This window comes from Melospiza georgiana, chromosome Z (assembly GCF_028018845.1).
Source record: "Melospiza georgiana isolate bMelGeo1 chromosome Z, bMelGeo1.pri, whole genome shotgun sequence".
Taxonomy (NCBI): Eukaryota; Metazoa; Chordata; class Aves; order Passeriformes; family Passerellidae; genus Melospiza; species Melospiza georgiana.
This window is the reverse complement of record NC_080465.1, coordinates 71,442,727-71,460,654: the sequence shown is the minus strand read 5'-3', so window position 1 is coordinate 71,460,654 and position 17,928 is coordinate 71,442,727. Positions and strand designations below refer to the sequence as shown.

At 39.4% G+C, this 17,928-nt stretch overlaps 2 protein-coding genes across 2 annotated transcripts in view; one reads left to right on the top strand and one right to left on the bottom strand.

Moving 5' to 3' along the window:
- PRLR (prolactin receptor) overlaps positions 1-10,728 on the bottom strand; it is a 144,809-nt gene extending 134,081 nt beyond the window's left edge. Inside the window, exon 1 of the mRNA XM_058043514.1 lies at positions 10,641-10,728. The gene's annotated coding sequence lies outside the window, so the exon portion shown is untranslated. The remainder of the gene's footprint in view (positions 1-10,640) is intronic.
- Positions 10,729-12,956: 2,228 nt separating this feature from the next.
- The window catches only part of SPEF2 (sperm flagellar 2), a 74,394-nt gene continuing 69,422 nt past the window's right edge, over positions 12,957-17,928 (top strand). Inside the window, exons 1-2 of the mRNA XM_058043513.1 lie at positions 12,957-13,031; positions 14,780-14,882. Of these exons, the coding sequence (XP_057899496.1) occupies positions 12,974-13,031; positions 14,780-14,882 (161 nt within the window). The 5' untranslated portion in view covers positions 12,957-12,973. The remainder of the gene's footprint in view (positions 13,032-14,779; positions 14,883-17,928) is intronic.

The window sequence follows — 17,928 nt, the reverse complement described above, 5'->3', positions numbered from 1 at the left end:
ATCATTAAATCCCTTCTTAAAATTTTTACATGTTAAGGACTGAGTAAGGAAATATATCAGAAATATCTCTAGCTAAACAAATAGCACTCACTTCCTTTAATTCTTTATTGTCTCTCAAAACACTTTATTTTTCATTGCTTATGAATGGAGTCTGAACTACAGTCAGAAGCTTGTGCTTCATCTATTTTATTATTTTACTCATTTTTTTCTCCCCACAGCTTCATACCTAAGATTCTAAAAAAAAAAGGTGATTTTGTTTTTCCCCAAAGAAAATTAATCAGAACCCCTTGCTCCAGTTTGCTCACATTCAGGGTTACTATTCATTGCTGACCTGCTCTGGGAAAGTGGCATTCCTGTTCTGTGAGGCACGTCCTATCCAGAAAAGCTGCTTTAATGAGAATTACTTCACTAATGGTTGTGTAATCGCTATCCTGAACTTGATTATTAATGATTTTATCTTACTGCTTTACATACTTGCTGGCTTGAAGGTGGTGAAATGTTTCCAAGCTTTCGATGTGCCAGCAATAAAAAAATATATGTGTTTCATATTACATAATGAAAATGCTTATCATACCTTGGTAGTTTTTGAGAACACTGTGATAAATCCAAGTCTATTAAGCAGTTTGCTAGTAGATTTCTGTTTATTTTAACAAAATTGTAACAGTGATATACCTGCATTTTTAAGCTGTCAGTAATGACAATATTTCACCAAATCATAAGCATGGCATTTTAGGACCTTAGGCTTCACTTCTTTGATGTTAATTATTAAAAGTAATATGTAATATTTAACCAAGTTAAATATTACACATAACTTTTTTGTTGTAAATATTATTTTTTTTGGCTGCTGTAGATCAGCAGATTGTTAAAGAGCTGGTGATAGGATTTGCTAGACTCTATAATTGTAGGGCAGATTTCTCCTAAACTCACACATTGCCTTCTTCCTTTTGTGGAGGTATCCCATACATTTAGATTAGGACTTCTACTTACATTGCCAAGACCTGATGTAGAATTCATATTTCATAGAATCATCAGGGTTGGAAGAGACCTTCAAGATCATCCAGTCCAACTGTCAACAGAGTACCACCATTTTCACCCCAAGTGCCATATCCAGGCACCTGTAATACAAACCCTTTGTGGGAAAACTAACTAGTTTTACAGACTGATTAACATATGTAAGAATTTTTGGTCTTCTAGTATTTCTGAAATATGAAATATACATGAAGAGAAATGGAATCTCAACTGAGTAAAGCAGAAAAAAAGTCCTCTCTTCAGTGAGGGAATAGACAATTTAGAAAGAGGAGGGATAGCAGAAAGAAATGTGAAGGACAATAAGCAGGTCTTGCATAAGAGAAAACAAAAGCTGGTAGAAATTAAGCTAGTATGCTTTCTGAGTAAGCTCACAGGAACAGTGGTCAGTAAAAATTATAGTAGTATCAAGTTGAGTAAGGGGAGGAAGACAGGATCATTACAAAAAGCAGAGGCTGGAGAAATATTAATAAGATTCAGCTACGGTCTGAAATGGAACTAATGGAAGAATAACAGTCAGTCTTATACTATTTTTTGTGTTTAGTAGTTTTGCTCTTTCACACTACAGGGTTTGAATTAATACTCTATTTATTTCTGAAATACTATTCCAGAGAACTACAATTACAGCATTAAAAATGTAAAAAGACTATGTGGAATACACACTACACCTGATTATCTAAAACACAAGGATGAATAAGGCTTGCAAAAGGAATAATATGACATAGTATCTAGAGCTGTCTTAAGAACTTCTTGACCCATACAAGGACAATGCATACAAAATAATAAGTTAAATAATTTACATTTTTGTTCTCTCTCTCTCTCCATTTTCCCTTTTAATGCTTTATGCCTCAACTTTGAAAACAAGCTTAGAAACTGAGACAAGTCTTTCGACTACATGTAAATAGTCCAGAGTCTAAAAAGTGACAAGACACCAGCCAGATAGGGTCAGCATCACATTGATGAAGAGAACAACTGTAAATTTCTCATCAGGGTAATTGGGAAGCAGTGTCTTATGACAGGATTAACTTTTGAAAAACTAAAATATGGATGACCATTAGAAGTTAGCATAAATTTCTAAATGGCATGCTTAAAGGTTATGGCCACTACCCCTTAGCCCAGACTGTTAAAAAGTAAGTGAATAAGTGAACTCTCAACAGATTAACAGGATCCTGTCAGAATTTTTCCTAAGCATTATCATTCATCTTACGTCTCTATAATATGTATTTTACTGATTATGACTGGATTTGGATTAAAACCAGAATTTAAAACCTCAAAATTAAAACCAAAGTTAAAACCTCAACTCCAAACTATTTTCTCCCTTAAGTAACAGAAGTATCTCCAAATATCTCTTGTTAAAGCAAACTGTAATTACAATTAACTAACTACTTATACAGATTTGACACCTCCATTATTTAGTAATTGCATCATTTATTCTTCCATTTTTGTCCTGAATTTCCTGTAGTTCACCTCGCAAAACACGTGTTTTTTTCTGCTTGTAAAATTCCACATTACAATTTATGGCATCATCATGGCTGAACCACACCTGCATACTTTGAACAGTCTAAGGGATCCTGAAAACAAATTATCAATAAAATCTTTTTCACTGATGAGGATATGTTCATCGTAGAGAAAACAAATGCTATAAAGTGAATGGGAAAAGAGGAACCATTTTTAAAAGTTTCTGTTGTATAATTCAAACAGAGTATAATAAATTACAAGGCTCAACAAAACAAGAAATTACAATTACTGAAAAATTATGCTCTAAGGAGACGCTGTTGCTGTTCTACATGCTGACAAGTTATACACAGGATGGAAGTACTCACTTTAATCTTACAAAAAGGCTGGAAGTAGTAGCTCACAAAAACAGAAGTGAAGGGGACGAGAAACAAATTATCTAAGTGTCAAAAACTCTCATGAGGAAAGCAACATTACTTCCTCTATTTCAAGAGAAGTAAGCTAGAGATATTTAATAAAAATGGTATTCTCTTCTTTTTGCACAAACAAATTCAAATAATACCTATCATTGGACAACAGAAAAGAAGATAATAGAATATTTAAGTTAGAAGTGACGCAGAAAATGTTTAAAGAAGTCATATTTCTGTAGTTACTTAAATTTCAACAATGTCAGGTTGAAAGAAAAACATGATTAAAACCATGAGTCACATATAAAATTCAGGAGGGTAAAGTAATTATTTAAATTTCTATTGTAATAAGTAACTTTGTGGGAAAGAAACTACTGCAGCAGTAAAAAAGTTATCACCATTTTTTTGTTTATTTATAATTTGAAATACTGAACATTGTGTTTGCAAAAGAGTTTTCAAAATCACTGTGTTTTTAAAAAAATAGTTAAAAGCATATGCACCCATACACAGTCTATGCCTAATTTTTGTTAGAAATCTTCATTTATTAGTATTTTAGTTATATTTGATATTCTATATCTAGTTCTTCTTTTACCATGCAATCAAACTGTTCAAAACACTCATTAAAAAGGATTATTGAACAGAGGTTCCCTAGGCAGCTAATTACAAGCAGCAGCTGTGTAACTCCATTAACAAAATTATGTGCATCTTAGGTTCCATGTCTCATATTATACAGCATAATATTAAATTTTATTTACATAACCTATATACAAATATGGGATTAATTTGATGCTGTATCAGCTATAACATCTCTCAGATACACTTATTTCTTGTTTCAAAATCAGAAGTGCTTTTTTGTGCTTTACCTGACCCATTTAATCAACATCAGGCATTAATTCATTAAAAAAAATTCAAATCAAAGCACAGAATTTAACTGATTTAAAATAAATTTAGTTGCACTTGCCTTTTATAGCTTTTCACCTTTTCTTATTCCAAATACAATGATAAAGAAATATATGCTCATAGAAAACAAAAAAATGTACATCTAAATCTTGGAAAGATACCTTTCTCAAAGTGGAGGACCAGGGATATTCTGTTCCAGTAGATTTTTCTGATTTGTGCAGCATGTATTGGTCAGGTATCTGCAGCAGGTATCAGCTTTAATGAAAGAAATTTATGCTGCTATCCAGTGGTAAACTGACCAAAAGACAGATTAAATTGACTTCACTTACATATCTTTTTAATTATTATGCAGGAGAATTCTTGCCACAAAAAATATGAAAAAATTTTAAAATGGAAAAGAAAGAAGAATTTATTAAATTTTTATGAATAGCAGGAATTCTACCCAAGGCTATAGTAAATTTTCAAATCTTCCACTGAACAGAAGTACAAAGAAACAAGAAATTCTACTAGAAACTTGTTAGTGTTTGTATAAGAAAACATCTAATACCAGTAGGTATCCACTATTGTAACTGCAGTTGAAAAAGCTGTCTTGAATAGAGCAGCCTGAGCATCTGTATCTGTTACTGCCAAAGAGAAGCAAAAGTATGGTGAGAGGTATAAAAATACAAAGGGCAGAATGAGCTTTGATGTCAGTAACTACCACTGGAAAGAACAAAGAGTCACCTCTTTACAGACAATGAAGATGGATCAACCTGAGTATATGCCCAGATTAAGGATACTTCAAATTCAGTACGGTTTCCAGAAGAGGCAGGAAGAAAAGAGTGCATTCCAACTATTGTTAATGATTCATTCTGACAAATGCTGCTCCTCTGCTGCTAAAAAAGAACTTGTAATTGATATAATTTCTTTGGGAGCACTCATTCTGCATAAAAGGATAAACACACTGAGCATTAGCTGATCCTAATGTAAAAAAACAGCTTCTAAACCCAAGGGCAAAACAAGATGTGCTAGACTTTGAATATAAACTTGTAAAATGAGTTAGAACTTAGAGCATATGTTTGGAATAAGGCAACCTACATATGAACATGGCTATAATTATGCAAATTTGAAGGTAGGTGATCAATGGTTTTCTAAGGTATTTAGCAAACTGATACTCTTTCCAGTCATAAGGTTTTTAAAGCTGGTGTATTCACCAACTGCTTTTGCGTATGCTTGACAGCCCAACCATTCTTTTCTGTAGTTTTCATTTCAAATCTCATTCATACAACATTTCTCTGAGATGAAGCAGGACATCTATCATCCCTCAGGGGAAGGAATTTCAAAACTGTCATCTGCAAAGACACTGTTCTGTCCAGATGGCAGGTGCCAAACACCGACTTTCAAATTAAAGAGCTTACAAAGTACATCCAGGAAAAGGCACTGAAGGGGCTTGGGGCCTCCCACTCTCCACATGCCTCAAATGGACAAAAGGGATAAATTTTTGCCATTGAACCTAAAGAACAATTCTAATAGTTTCTACTATCACTGTGTAGAATGAAAAGAGAATGGTTAGTGCTGGTACTTTAGAAATCTGACAGAACACATAATTCAGAATGTAAAAACAAAATGTATGTATAAGCCTTGGTAGGACAGAAAGGTTGGGGTAGATAAAAAGGAGAAGAAGGACACATCATCAGATGTCAAGACCTGAGGAATATGAAGTAGGAAATAAACAAATATATGGGCAAGACTAATTCCAATTGCAGGAAAGAATAAGAATCAACAGAGCAAAGAGAACTGGAAATGGGAATAAGTGAGATGGCTGGGGAAAATCAGAGGCAGAGTTGCACACTGTTTTAGAGGCTTACTACTGGTTTAATGACAGAATTTTCTCCACTGTTTCATTATTTGAAATGATCCATCAGTAACAGTAAGGCAGTCAATGCTTCCCCACACAAGTTGCTAAATTTCTGTCATTTGTTTAAAATGCTTATCTGTGCCACAACTCAAAACATGAACAATTGGATGGCTTTTTTTTCATCTTTCACTACGGCCTGTATTCAGTCATTCTATATTAAATCAAACTTTTAAAGAGAATTTTACTTGTCTTAAGGCAGACTGTTTATTTCTGTTTAAATCTTTTAGTCAGAGCACATGTAATCAAATAAGAAACTGCTTATGAATAATTCAAACTTTTTTCAAAATTGCATTTCCATAGCCATTAAGCAGAGGCACAATACTATTCCTGTCATTATCAGCAACTCCTACACTCAAGAAGAAAAGAAAACATCTATTAGATCAAGAAGAAAAGAAAACATCTATTGGAATCAGTCTGAGAGCAAAATTAATACCGGCATAAGAGGAGAGAAATGAGCAACTTGAAAGATAAATCTTTACTGTAGAAAAGAAGTTATATTCTGTGTACTAGCATTACCATGCAATGATGTACCACTAATTTTTTATTAAAATAAGGAACGGGGCATATTAGCCCATAGTCTTTCCTTTGTCTAGCTACATCAAAATCACTTTGATTTAAACTATTTACATCATCAGTTCTACCCTAATTAGCTAAGTACTGTTGATTAAAGAACAATGTTGAAAACCTGATGTTTTACCAGGCATACTTCCAACGTAGAGCATGCTTGACCAATGTTCCCTTTCAACATAACGAGAAAGAGCTATCCAAGGCTTTTAAGTGCTGGCATTTGCTCCTAGAATTCTAGCCAAATTCCAGATCACTTGGTTACATTATGCTTACTTGAATTCCTTCTCTACTTCAAAAACAGACACGCTATTCTTATTTTTATACTCTAAAAACATAACTGAACAGAATTGTTAGTACACAATAGCCATACTATTTCTGAAAAAAAAAGCAGTTGCATTTCAGTAACATCCAGGAGGATTCTAGTTACATTTCACACATTCTTTAATAATGCTAGACAAAAACCACAGTAAAAGAATGTAGGACAAATGTGCACAGTTAATGAGCACTTATTGAATAACAAAGATAAAATACTAGCTGATGAGGCCTTGAGAGTATTTTAAGTACTACTCAAAATATTTCAGACCATTGTTTATAAAGCAATACATCTGTAAAATTATAGACTTACAATTTATCAGCCTAGAAAAATCTGATTTATTAACAGGATTTTTATCTTGCAGAAACACTATGCCAGAAAATGAATTAAACTGTGCATGGCAAAAACAAACCATCTGAACTTTACTTACCACTTTACTGCCTTATTTTTTCTAAAAAAAAACAGCTGTAGAGAGCTTTCATTCATCTACACCAAGCACACAACTATTCTATGCATAAAAGAATGACTACAAGAAACATGTTCACAAAATTTTAGTTCTGACTGTATTGTGACACAGATGTGAGTGGATATGTGTAATTACTGGGGTTGACTAAAACCATCTTTTGACAGTACGTTTTACATACAATTTCCCAAGGCAGAGAAATAGTGACTCAGAATTTCAAGACACTGCTTAAGCTATAGAACTAACGCAATTTGTGTTGCCTTGATCCTCTTTGTTCCAATGGGTTCTAATGGAACCCTCTTGGCCAGCTACCTGTACCAGTCACATTGCTCCATGAATTTTTGTTCAATTCCACTCTCTAATCATCACTTTCTTTTATCCCTTGCCTGCTGCTTTCCCCTACTACTACTCCTATTATCCCACTAAGGAAGCACAGAATCCTCAACCCAAAATGCCCAACTTCCTAATTGAGAAAAACAACCATAAAGGAAAGAAAGTGGTAATAAACCCAAACCAAAACTACTAAGAAGAAGGAGATGCTTAAAAAAGGGGTAATGAAATTCAGTGAAACCACACCGTTTCCAAAATAAAAATGTCCTTAATTCCTCATGCCTTTGTTTCGTGCACTTGTTTAAAGCTGTATCAACATGCCAGTCTCTACTTCTCCTGTAATTTACTGTGTCCTTAAGACATGTATGCACTAATTATTCAGAGAGGTTCTAATAAGTTTCTTACTTCCTTTTGTTTTGCTTATGTGAATTTTTAATCAGTCAGGCAGCTTGGTTCTTTCTTTTTTTCCACCGTTTACACTCAGCTTTTGCTGTTCTGATGCTTTATTTTACTCTTTTGATGCTTGAAATGGTTAAGCACTGTCTACCTTAAAGCTGCAAAATCTCTCCAAAAACTTTCAATCAAAGTCATTAGTGGATTTTTAAAAAAACAATCAAACTAACTAACAAGCAAAAAACAAACCAAACCCCCATCTGCTTTAGTAAGTCTCTGAGTAGTCTCATAAATTAAGCCAAATGGCATAGATATTTGAAATACTATTCCACTCATATTCCTCTCTCCACCATAGTGGGCTGTAATTCCTGCCAAGCACGTCACACTGGAGATAACAAATTGTCACTTTAAGCTGAAAAATCCTTCAGTCCTTGATTTAAACGTGCAATTGCTATAACTGAACTAAATGGAACCATATTGTCTCAGATGCAGCCAGAAAGATTTTGCTTAAGAAGATTAAATTATCTTCTTCCTTACTTAGTTATCAGTACAAAAAAGAATCACAACAGTCAGCCACAGAACGCCACTTGTTCCTCCACTGGAAGCACTTCGCCCTGTCTCAAAAGTATCAAAACTTCCCTGCACTTCTCTTGCCTTAATCTTGCCCAGTAATTTACTGACTCACTCAAGGTGAACCTACACACTAATAATCCATTTTGCAGTACAGAAAACAATGCACCCAGTCACAATATTTTCCTGCACACAGCACACCTGTTAACTTTCCAAGCCTCATTATATATTATCAGTATTGAACACACTTTTTAAATATAAAGAGATTACTTAAGCAGTGAATGCAGGTCTTGCATATGTATTGTATGAAAACCCATTAGTATTGCTAAGTGTTAGTTCTGCAACTGCTTGAAGTGGAGGACTTTGTTTTGTAGGACTGGTACAGCAGACTCATCCCAGTGCTCTTTGTGCAGATAATAGAAATATGAGAATGTTGAAGCATCAGTTCAACCTGAAAGTCAGATAGCTAATGCTCTTGTTTAAAAATAACAGAACAGCTAGAGAGCTGGGGGGATGGAAAAAAAGAGCAGAGGATGCAAACTCAAAATACACAAAACAATAACATTCTTTGCATAATGAAGGGTAATCTAATTTTTTCACACAAAGCCAGGTTGAGGTATGGAATGCCTTACCACAAATCACTGTCAATATCAAACATTTAGAGAGACTCAGAAATGTCTGCATGTGTTCATGGAAGGAAAGGTTAATTGTATTAGCTTATGTCAATGCTTGAAGTCCTTTACCACATTCACTGGTGGCAGGGAGAAAGTTCTGAATGGCGATGGAGTATGTGCTAACGATTTCTCCCCATTTCTTCCCCAAAATCTTATATTGACCATTGCTAGAGACAGGAGACCAGGCTAGACCTACATGGGTTGTGACTCAATATAACTATTGTCTTGTGGCAACAGAGAAAACCAAGTTAGAAGCCAGGACAAGCTTCCATGGTGCTGTTCTAAGAGCCAGCAGGGGCCATGGAGCTGAGAAATGCTCCGAGCAACCACCTGTGGAAACATGGTAAGCACAAACCGCAAAATCATGATTCTTTTGCGTTTTTTAGTTTTCTGTCCTCAGTACAGACATGAGGACCCAGAAGAGGGTATATGTGAAGGACAAATAAATTCAAAACTAAGTTTTAAAGAGGTCATGCTCAATCATTGTCAGAGGGGATAAACACCCTGAGATTAGCTCAGGTGGTTAGAGCATAGTGCTAATAATGCCAAGGTGGCAGATTTAAACCCAGTGCAGCCTATTTGCTTAAGAGCTGGACTTGATGATCCCTGTGGACACAACTTCCAACACAGACTATTCTGGAATTTTGTGATTCAAATAACATAAAGTAAAAACAAAGTAAAATGAGTAATAAACTGGGAGGAAAGAGTGAAAAGAAGCCCTAGGAGGAGTGGAGGCCATTTAGCCTCTTTGTAACTTCTCAGGAAAGAGAAAAACCAAGCAAATAATATAAACCATAACATTACAAGTAAAAAAACATTTTAAAAATATAATTTTTTGTGAAGTATGTTTATAAACAATCTTGTTGATACAGGAAAAAGCAAATTTTGGTGCACAAAAGGAAACTCTTTAACACAGACACTTTTTATTACTCTGTTTTAGTTTACTACTATTTCTGTTGGCACAGCTTCCCTCTGAATGCAATTTAATTTGAGAATTCAGGTACTGCTTCATTATCCTTTCCTTAATCTTAGTTGTATTAAATTGCAGAATTAATTCCCCCAACAGTTTATTATCTTGAAGATTTAGAAGTATTTTGGTTGTTCTTTTGTTCACCTTTAAAACTGGATTTTACCATTTTATTCTTTATGCATACCACTATTATGTCCATGTTATTCAAAACTTATGTGTATGTGTAAGAAAAGCTATAGACTTGGTCACATCATTTTTTGCTCCTCACGTCTGCAGTTTCTTTCAGATGGGCAAAAGGAATGAAGTGTAACAGATGATCCCTGACACTTCAATTTCTGCTCAACAGGTTGCTGTCTGATGTCTTCTATTCCTTCAACTATAATAAGTTCAGCCTGTAAACAATCCTCTCCTCTTTCAAAGCAAGTCCAGAATAAGATGCATGAAGTTTACAATAAAGGCAGAGCCTTAGGTGAATAATTCACATGCATTCCACAACCCCGTATTACTGGCTAAAATCTACATCATTTAAAGTACAGAGTCCTGTGAAAAACAGTTTGGAATGCCCAGTGGCATTCCTAGCAGAGATGTAAAAATCTCAGCGCACAGGAAGTATACAATGTTATTATTTAAAAACACTGGTGTTTTCAGAAAGGGTAGAATGAGAGAAACACTTACTTTATTTGTTTTCTGCAATTATTTTCCTTTAAATGGTCTTTGGGCTCAGCTTTCACAGTGCAGAACACAGGCATCTTTCCAAGTTCTTAAATTCAGGGAAAGAATGAAGTAAAATTTTATTAATACCTTATCTCATCACTTCTCAGAATAAAGAAAGCTACATTAATTTGTTAAAACAGATATAGATGAAACAGCAAGACACTACTGAATTTAAACATGAAATTCCACATCTTTTTCATAGTTCTAGCTAATCTGAGTAAGATTTTATTATGTCATCTCGACAGACAGAAAAACTCACGTTAATTTTAAACAAAATCAGGTGTTTAGAAATGCACTGAATACGATCATGAACTTGAAGGAATACATTCCCACCCCCTCCAAAAAAAATCTAAAGATACAGGAAGTACTGGCCTTTCAGCATCAGAGGTGATATGGAAAGAAGTTCTATACTTAATATAAATCAATTCTGGTTTGCATGTTTTAAAGTTTTAACATAAGCTTCTGAAAACGACTACTTGCAGCAATACCTATGTATATCAACATAAATATACATCGATTTCTAGAGCCATGGGAAAAATTCCATGATGAAGCTAAAATGTTTGTTCTTTCCTCCCTGAAACACCAGAAAAACACTCTGATGATAGATTCACCCTACAAATACAATCATAAAAATATTAAAAATCTGAACTTTTTTCTTCCCCTAAAGTGCATGTGATATATCTGAACTTTTCATAAGTTCAGACAGATGCAAAACTTTGAATCCCTAAAAGAATATAAATATATTTAATATAAATATAAATACATTAATTTAAACATCTGTCCTAAAAGTACTTCCTCTCTCTTGAAGTTTTCTGTTACTTCACTCATTCATATGGCACTGACTTTACACTGATCTTTTCAAGATTCATGAATACCTGGTGAGTTATACATTTATATTCTTATTCTCAAGGATTTAATTTGATTCAAAGCACACCCTCTGTCAAAGCACACAGATTTAATCTGAGGAATTCTGTTTGTTCTCAAGGAGCAGAATCTGTAACATTCCAAGTTAACTGACACTTTTGAAAATTATCACTAGCTTGTTGTCTGTCATTAGCCACTAGATCACCTTGTTCCTACCCTTTTGTAGCAATAACAATCTTTCACAATTCCGTACTGTTAAAATAACTTTTCCAAGGAAAAAAAAAAAAAAAAACCAAAAAAAAAAAAAAAAAACCAAAACAAAAAAAAACCAAACCAAAAAAACACGGCCAATTTAAATACCCACTATGTGCAGTGCATTTTTCAGATGCAGCTCTCTTCCCTGTTGCTCTGGCGTTTTATTACACACGCTTCAAATAGCAGCACTGGAACCAGTGCGCGGCTGTTTCGGTGTGATTCTAAAAGGAAGATGATTTAACGCAGGCAAGGGCTGAGCGCCGGCAGTCCCGGCGGGGCTCCGGCCCGAGCAGCTGTCTGGCACAGGGTCCCGCACCGCCCTGCGTGTGGGGCGCGCCCCGGGCCGCGCTCGGCTCTCCCGCCCCCTTCCCTCACGGCGCCAGCACAGTAACAGCGTGCGCTCTTATGAGAAAGGATTTGGGAAAATCACCCCGGATTAATTCCCCTGCTCCCGACAGGCTGCGCTTTGCACAAACACAAGAATCAATCCGGTCGAAAAAGATCTTTGAGGCTGAGCTAGCGCAACCTGTGAGCCAGCACCGCCGTGGTCAACCAGACCACGGCACTGAGTGCCACGTCCAGTCTTTCTTTCCTAGGACACCTCCAGGGACGGTGACTCCAGCACCTCCCTGGGCAGCTCATTCCAGCGCCTAACCACCCCTCCTGCGAAGACACTTCTCCTGATTCCCAGCCTTTCGATCCCTGCCCTGCACCACCCCCACCAGCTCACGAGCAAACACGGCGGGCGCCGGGCTCGGGGCGGAACGGGGAAGTTGCTGTTTAAACAAACACACGTGGAACGCGCAGCCGGGGCGGGCAGCGCTCCCGGGTCGGGCAGCTCCGCGCCGGCAGCCCCGCAGGACTCCGAGACACCGGGGAGAGCTCGCACCGAACCGCGGCACCCCGCCGCGTCCCCCACTGCGCCGGGCTCAGCCGGGCCCGGCCCCGCCGCGCCGACCCCGCCTCAGCCCCCGCCCGCCCAGCGCCTCCCCCGGGGCCGCCCCGCCCCGCCGCGCGCTCACCTTGCTCCGCGCCCGGGGACGCCCGCCCGCCCGCCGCGCCTGCGCGCCCGCGCCGCCGCGCGCCCCGCCTCCGCCGCGTAGGCGCCGCCCGCGGTCGCTGCGGCAACGGGACGCGGAGCCGGGCGGCGGCGGCGGCCGCGGGTGCCTCTCGCCATGTCCCAGATCCTGTGCGAGTGGCTCAACCGGGACGTGAAGCTCTCCCGGCGCATCGGTGAGTGGGGCCCCGCTGCGCGGGGACGGGCAGAGCCTGGCCGCGGGGGCAGTGTGGGTCAGCGGGGTCAGGGTCCGGGCCGTCGTGCCAGCGGCGCCCCCGCGGCCGCCCCCCTGACGGGCCCGCCCCCTTCCCGCCGCCACGTGCCTCCGCAGGTACAGGTTTGGTCTTCGTGTGAAAGGCAGGGACTGCAGGATCGTAGATCCGTGAGAAGACCTTCAAGACCACCCAGACCTACCAGGCACCCAGCAGTGCCCCTGTAACCCCTGAGCCACCAAAACACATCACCCAGCGCCAGATCCAGACACCTCCCGAACACCACCAGGGATGGTGACTCCTTCACCTTCCTGGACAATATATTCCAATGCCTGAAAATTTTCAAGCTGAAGTTAATTCTTCTCAAGGGACAGGTGCTCTCAAGAGATGGAATGTGCTCAAACTCAAAGTGCTAATAAGGACTCTAGAGAATAAAAATTAGTGTAATATGTTTGGAAAGTAGTGCTTTGTTTTGAATGGCAGCTATTGTGCTGGCATTGGAAAAGCATTTGTTCTGCAAGGAAGGAACAAAACCCTCAGAAAAGTTAGAGACATGGGCAATCACCAGCTGTATGAAGTTTAATAAGGTGCCACATTCTGCATCAGGGATGGGGCAACCCTGATTGTGTGTATAGACTGGGGAAGGAGGTGCTGGAGAGCAGTGCCATGGAAAGGGACCTGGGGCTCCTGGTCAATGGGGAGCTGAACAGGAGCCAGCAGTGCCCTGGCAGCCAGGAGGGCCGGCCCTGCCCTGGGGGCATCGGGCACAGCATCACCAGCCGGGCAAGGGAGGGGATTGTCCTGCTCTGCTCTGAGCTGGGGCGGCCTCACCTCGAGTGCTGGGGCAGCTTTGGGTGCTACAGTGTAAGAAAGACGTGAAACCATTAGAGAGTGTCCAAAGGAGGGCAGTGAGGGTGGTGAAGGGTCTGGATAGAAAGCCAAACAAGGAGTGGCCAAGGCCACTGTTCAGTCTGGACACCAGGAGACTGAGGGGAGACCTCGCTGCAGCTACAACTCCCACATGAGGGGAAGAGGAGGGGCAGGCACTGATCTCTGCTCTGTGGTGACAGTGACAGGAGCTGAGGGAATGGCCTGAAGTCAGGGGAGGTTTAGGTTGAATATTAGGAAAAGGTTCTTCCCCAGAGGGTGTTTGGGCACAGCAACAGCTCGCCAGGGCAGCGGTCACAGCAGCAGCCAGACAGAGCTCAGGAAGTGTCTAGAAAATGCTCTCAGGCACGTCGTGTTTGACACTTGGCGTTTGCTGTGAAGGGCCAAGAGCTAGATCCAATTCTAATGGGTCCTTTCCATCTCAGTGTATTCTGTGATTCTGTGATTGAATGAAGAGGAGTACATTCATTAGAGCTAGCTTTTTTTTCATCTGCATTTTGTGTGAAAAATCTAGTAATTATAGCTAATAGATATTTTCACAATCTCAGAGGTAATTATGACAATGTTTGCATTTTAACACTGAAAATTGGAAATGACTATGTAAAACTGATGTTGCAAAACAACTACACAGAAAGTATATTTATTTGTGATTTGAAAGCCGTTACTGTTAGATCAATCTCCTAAAATTTCTTTGAATAATTTACTAAAATTTGGATTTAATTTTGTTATAAACACGATAACAAGTTTTGTTAAAATTAACATTTGGATTCTTTTAATTATTTTATCTAAAAAACCCCAAACAATCACAAAACCTCCAAACTTAGTTCCAGGATCATTTCCAGAAGAATTTTCTACTGGCTACCTCCTAGGAGAACTTCTGCACAAATATGGTCTTCAGGATGACTTCAAACAATTTTCACAGAACAGGTTAGTACATATGAATAATATTTGCTCTCCTGTATAAAGTAACAAGTCTCTTACATAAAGTAGACAAAATATGTATTTCCGTAGCTGGGATTTGCTATTGCACTGCAGAATTTACTGGGATTTAAAATATTTTTCAGCAATTCAAAAGCTAAGTCTGTTTGAGGCATGAATTGATTTCATATTTCCAGAGAGATTGATCATACTTCTTCAAGAAAATTATGCATTCTAATTGTAACTACAAAAACACCAAGTTAAACCAGAGGTTCAAAAAGCCTTTCAAGGATGTCTTTAAGATTGAGAAAAGTGGAACTCTGCCCATGATCTGTGTACAGTAAGGAATACAGTGTTGTGTTGTGGTGATGACCCTAACATTTTCACTAAAATGAAAATGTTGGAGAAACATTATGAAGCTTTGAGTGGATCTCTGGCAGAAGATCATATAAGAATTTATAAGTTTACAAGTAATCTGCTGTAATGTCTATAATCAAGAAGAACTGTAAAATGGGAAGTTGAAAAATCTTGTGCAGATCTGTGAGCTTTTATACACTGATGATGCAATTTGCGAGGTTGGCTTATGCTGTGTTTAGTCAGACCATGGTACACATGTACATCAAGAGTTCCAGGCTGTACAAAATCTTCCTGTTTCTTCTGAACCTCTGCTTTTATGTTCTTTGAACTTCTCATGTAGTCACACTCTTTCTTATCCCAAGTCCCACCAGATTGTAGGAGAGCAGGTAATAAAGGCAGCCAACAAAAAGCGGTTTCACACAGCAGTTCTTGAACTCTGTTTCTAGGACTTCTAGATTTCTTAGGAATTTCTCGGATCATTAGAAAACCCCAGGTAATTCTTGGAGTACCTGCTGTTGCTGGGAAAAATAGCTTCACGAGGCTTTTATTTCTTCTAGGAAGCTCTAGCCTCTTCTCACAAATTTTCTCAATTCTTCCTAGTAAAAGGGTGCTTTGAGCTCTTGTCTCCAGGTGATTAGAGAGGTGCATTTAGTGAGGATGTACTTCAGCAGGTGCAAGAAGTGATTGGAAATTCTGTGGAGATGGTTTATGTGTCCTCAGCAAAGATGGGGATGCATGACAGGGCATGATACTCATAATCCACTGGAACAACTACTCAGAGTGTGAGAGGCCTCAACTTGAATTTCTCTCCAATGAAAGAAGTCAATTCTCCCTGTCTCAAACTTCTGTGAGGAAAAGGAAGGTGTCTGCTCCTCCTGCTGAACCACAGCTGCAGAACAGGTTCATTGCAGTGGTAGCAGGTGAGTACTGGTGGCACTGTTTGACAAAACATCTGAGCAGGTGAAGTTAAACCACCCCAGAGCACCAGGAAGAGCAGGTGGGAATAGCAGGGGGAGACTTTCTCCGGCAGGAGATGAAAGTGCCATCAGCTGATGTCACATGCCAGCCAGGGAGGTTTGCTGCGTACCAGAGGTTCAGCCCAGAGCTGCAGAGACTTGTCCAGCTCTTGCACTAATATCCCTGCTGTTCCTCTCTGTGGACACCAAGGCTACTGCCAGAGACCTGGAGGCAAAAGCATGAGGGCCCAAGTATTTATTTTCCTCACTTCTGCTGGTGCACGGGCTTAATGAGTGGATAGGTTCCACAGGTTAACAAGTGGTTGTGCAGCTGCTGTCCACCACAGGGATTTGCTTTTCCTAGTCTTTCGAGAGGGAAGACTGCTAGGAAGACACAGGATCCACCCATCCAAGCTGGACAAGGAACACATTGGCAACAGCCTGGCAAAATGGGCAAGGATAGCTTTAAACTAGGAGTGAGTATTGATGGAGAGGTTTAGTTTCAAACAAGAGAGGAAATGCTGGCCTAGACTGGCAAGCAAGAGGAAGGTGATGTGAATAAGAGCAGCAAAACAGTGCAGAAGGCTGCTCACCCTAATATATGCATGCAATTAAGGAGACAGGATTATGGGAAAAGCATTCACACCTTTTCTAAATTACATTTTTTTAAAAATCACACAACTGACTGTTTCTCTGAAGTGCCTATATAGTAATGCATGCAGCATGGGGATCTAACAGAAGAAATTAGAGGCCTGTGATCAGTTGCTGAGTAATCACTGCAATCACAGAAGGACAGTGGGATAGCTCCCAGGACTGGTGTGCTGCCACGGCTTTATATAGGCCTTAAGGATGGACAGGCTGGGAGGGTTGGGACGAAGAGAAACTGCCCTCTATGTGAGAGAGCAGGAAGATCCAGGACCTGCCTTAGTTGTTTTCCTCATCAAAAAGATGGCAGAGTATGGCTTCGTTCATCAGCCTCCCTCTCAGATCCTCAAATGAGTATCTGCCATGCTAAGGCTGAGATTTTTTTATGCCCTCTCTGTCTTAGTCTACTAAATAAAACTCACACTCAGAAACTTGAAACTAACAGTCTTTGAAGCTAACAGGAAGGTCTGCACCAGTTGTTTACAATCTGTGATCTGGAAAACTTCTAAGGATGAAGACTATACTACTTCTCAAGGCAATTTATTTCAATATGAAATTGGTGATTGCCCTCATGGAAAAAAAGGTCTTGTCTTATATCTAGGCAGAAGGGCTGCAAGAAGGGCTTTTACAGGTATGTTCACAGCAAAAGGAAGGCTGGGGAGAATGTGGGTCTGCTGGGACATGCAAAAGACTTAAGATAGCCCAAGGCCCTGAGACATACAGGAAAGTCTGTAGGGAGAGAGATTCAACCATGGAGAAGGAACAGTTTAAGGAACATTTAAGTAAATTGGAAATGTGCAACTCCATGGGATCTGATGGCATATACTCACCCAGGCCGTGTGACCTGGCCGATGTCATTGTTGGGCCACTCTCAGTAATCTTTGAAAGTTTGTGGTGATGGGGGGAGTCCTTAGGACCAGGAGACTGCAACTGCTGCTCTTCTCTTCAAGGAGTGCAAGGAGGGAGAAGTAGAGATGAACAAGCCAGTCAGCCTTACAGAATAAAAAGTTAAGAGCTTCTCAGTGCATGTCAGATGATTTCTGGCAAGAGGGCTCATCTTAACCTTGAATAAATGGCAGAAAAATGCTCAATACTTG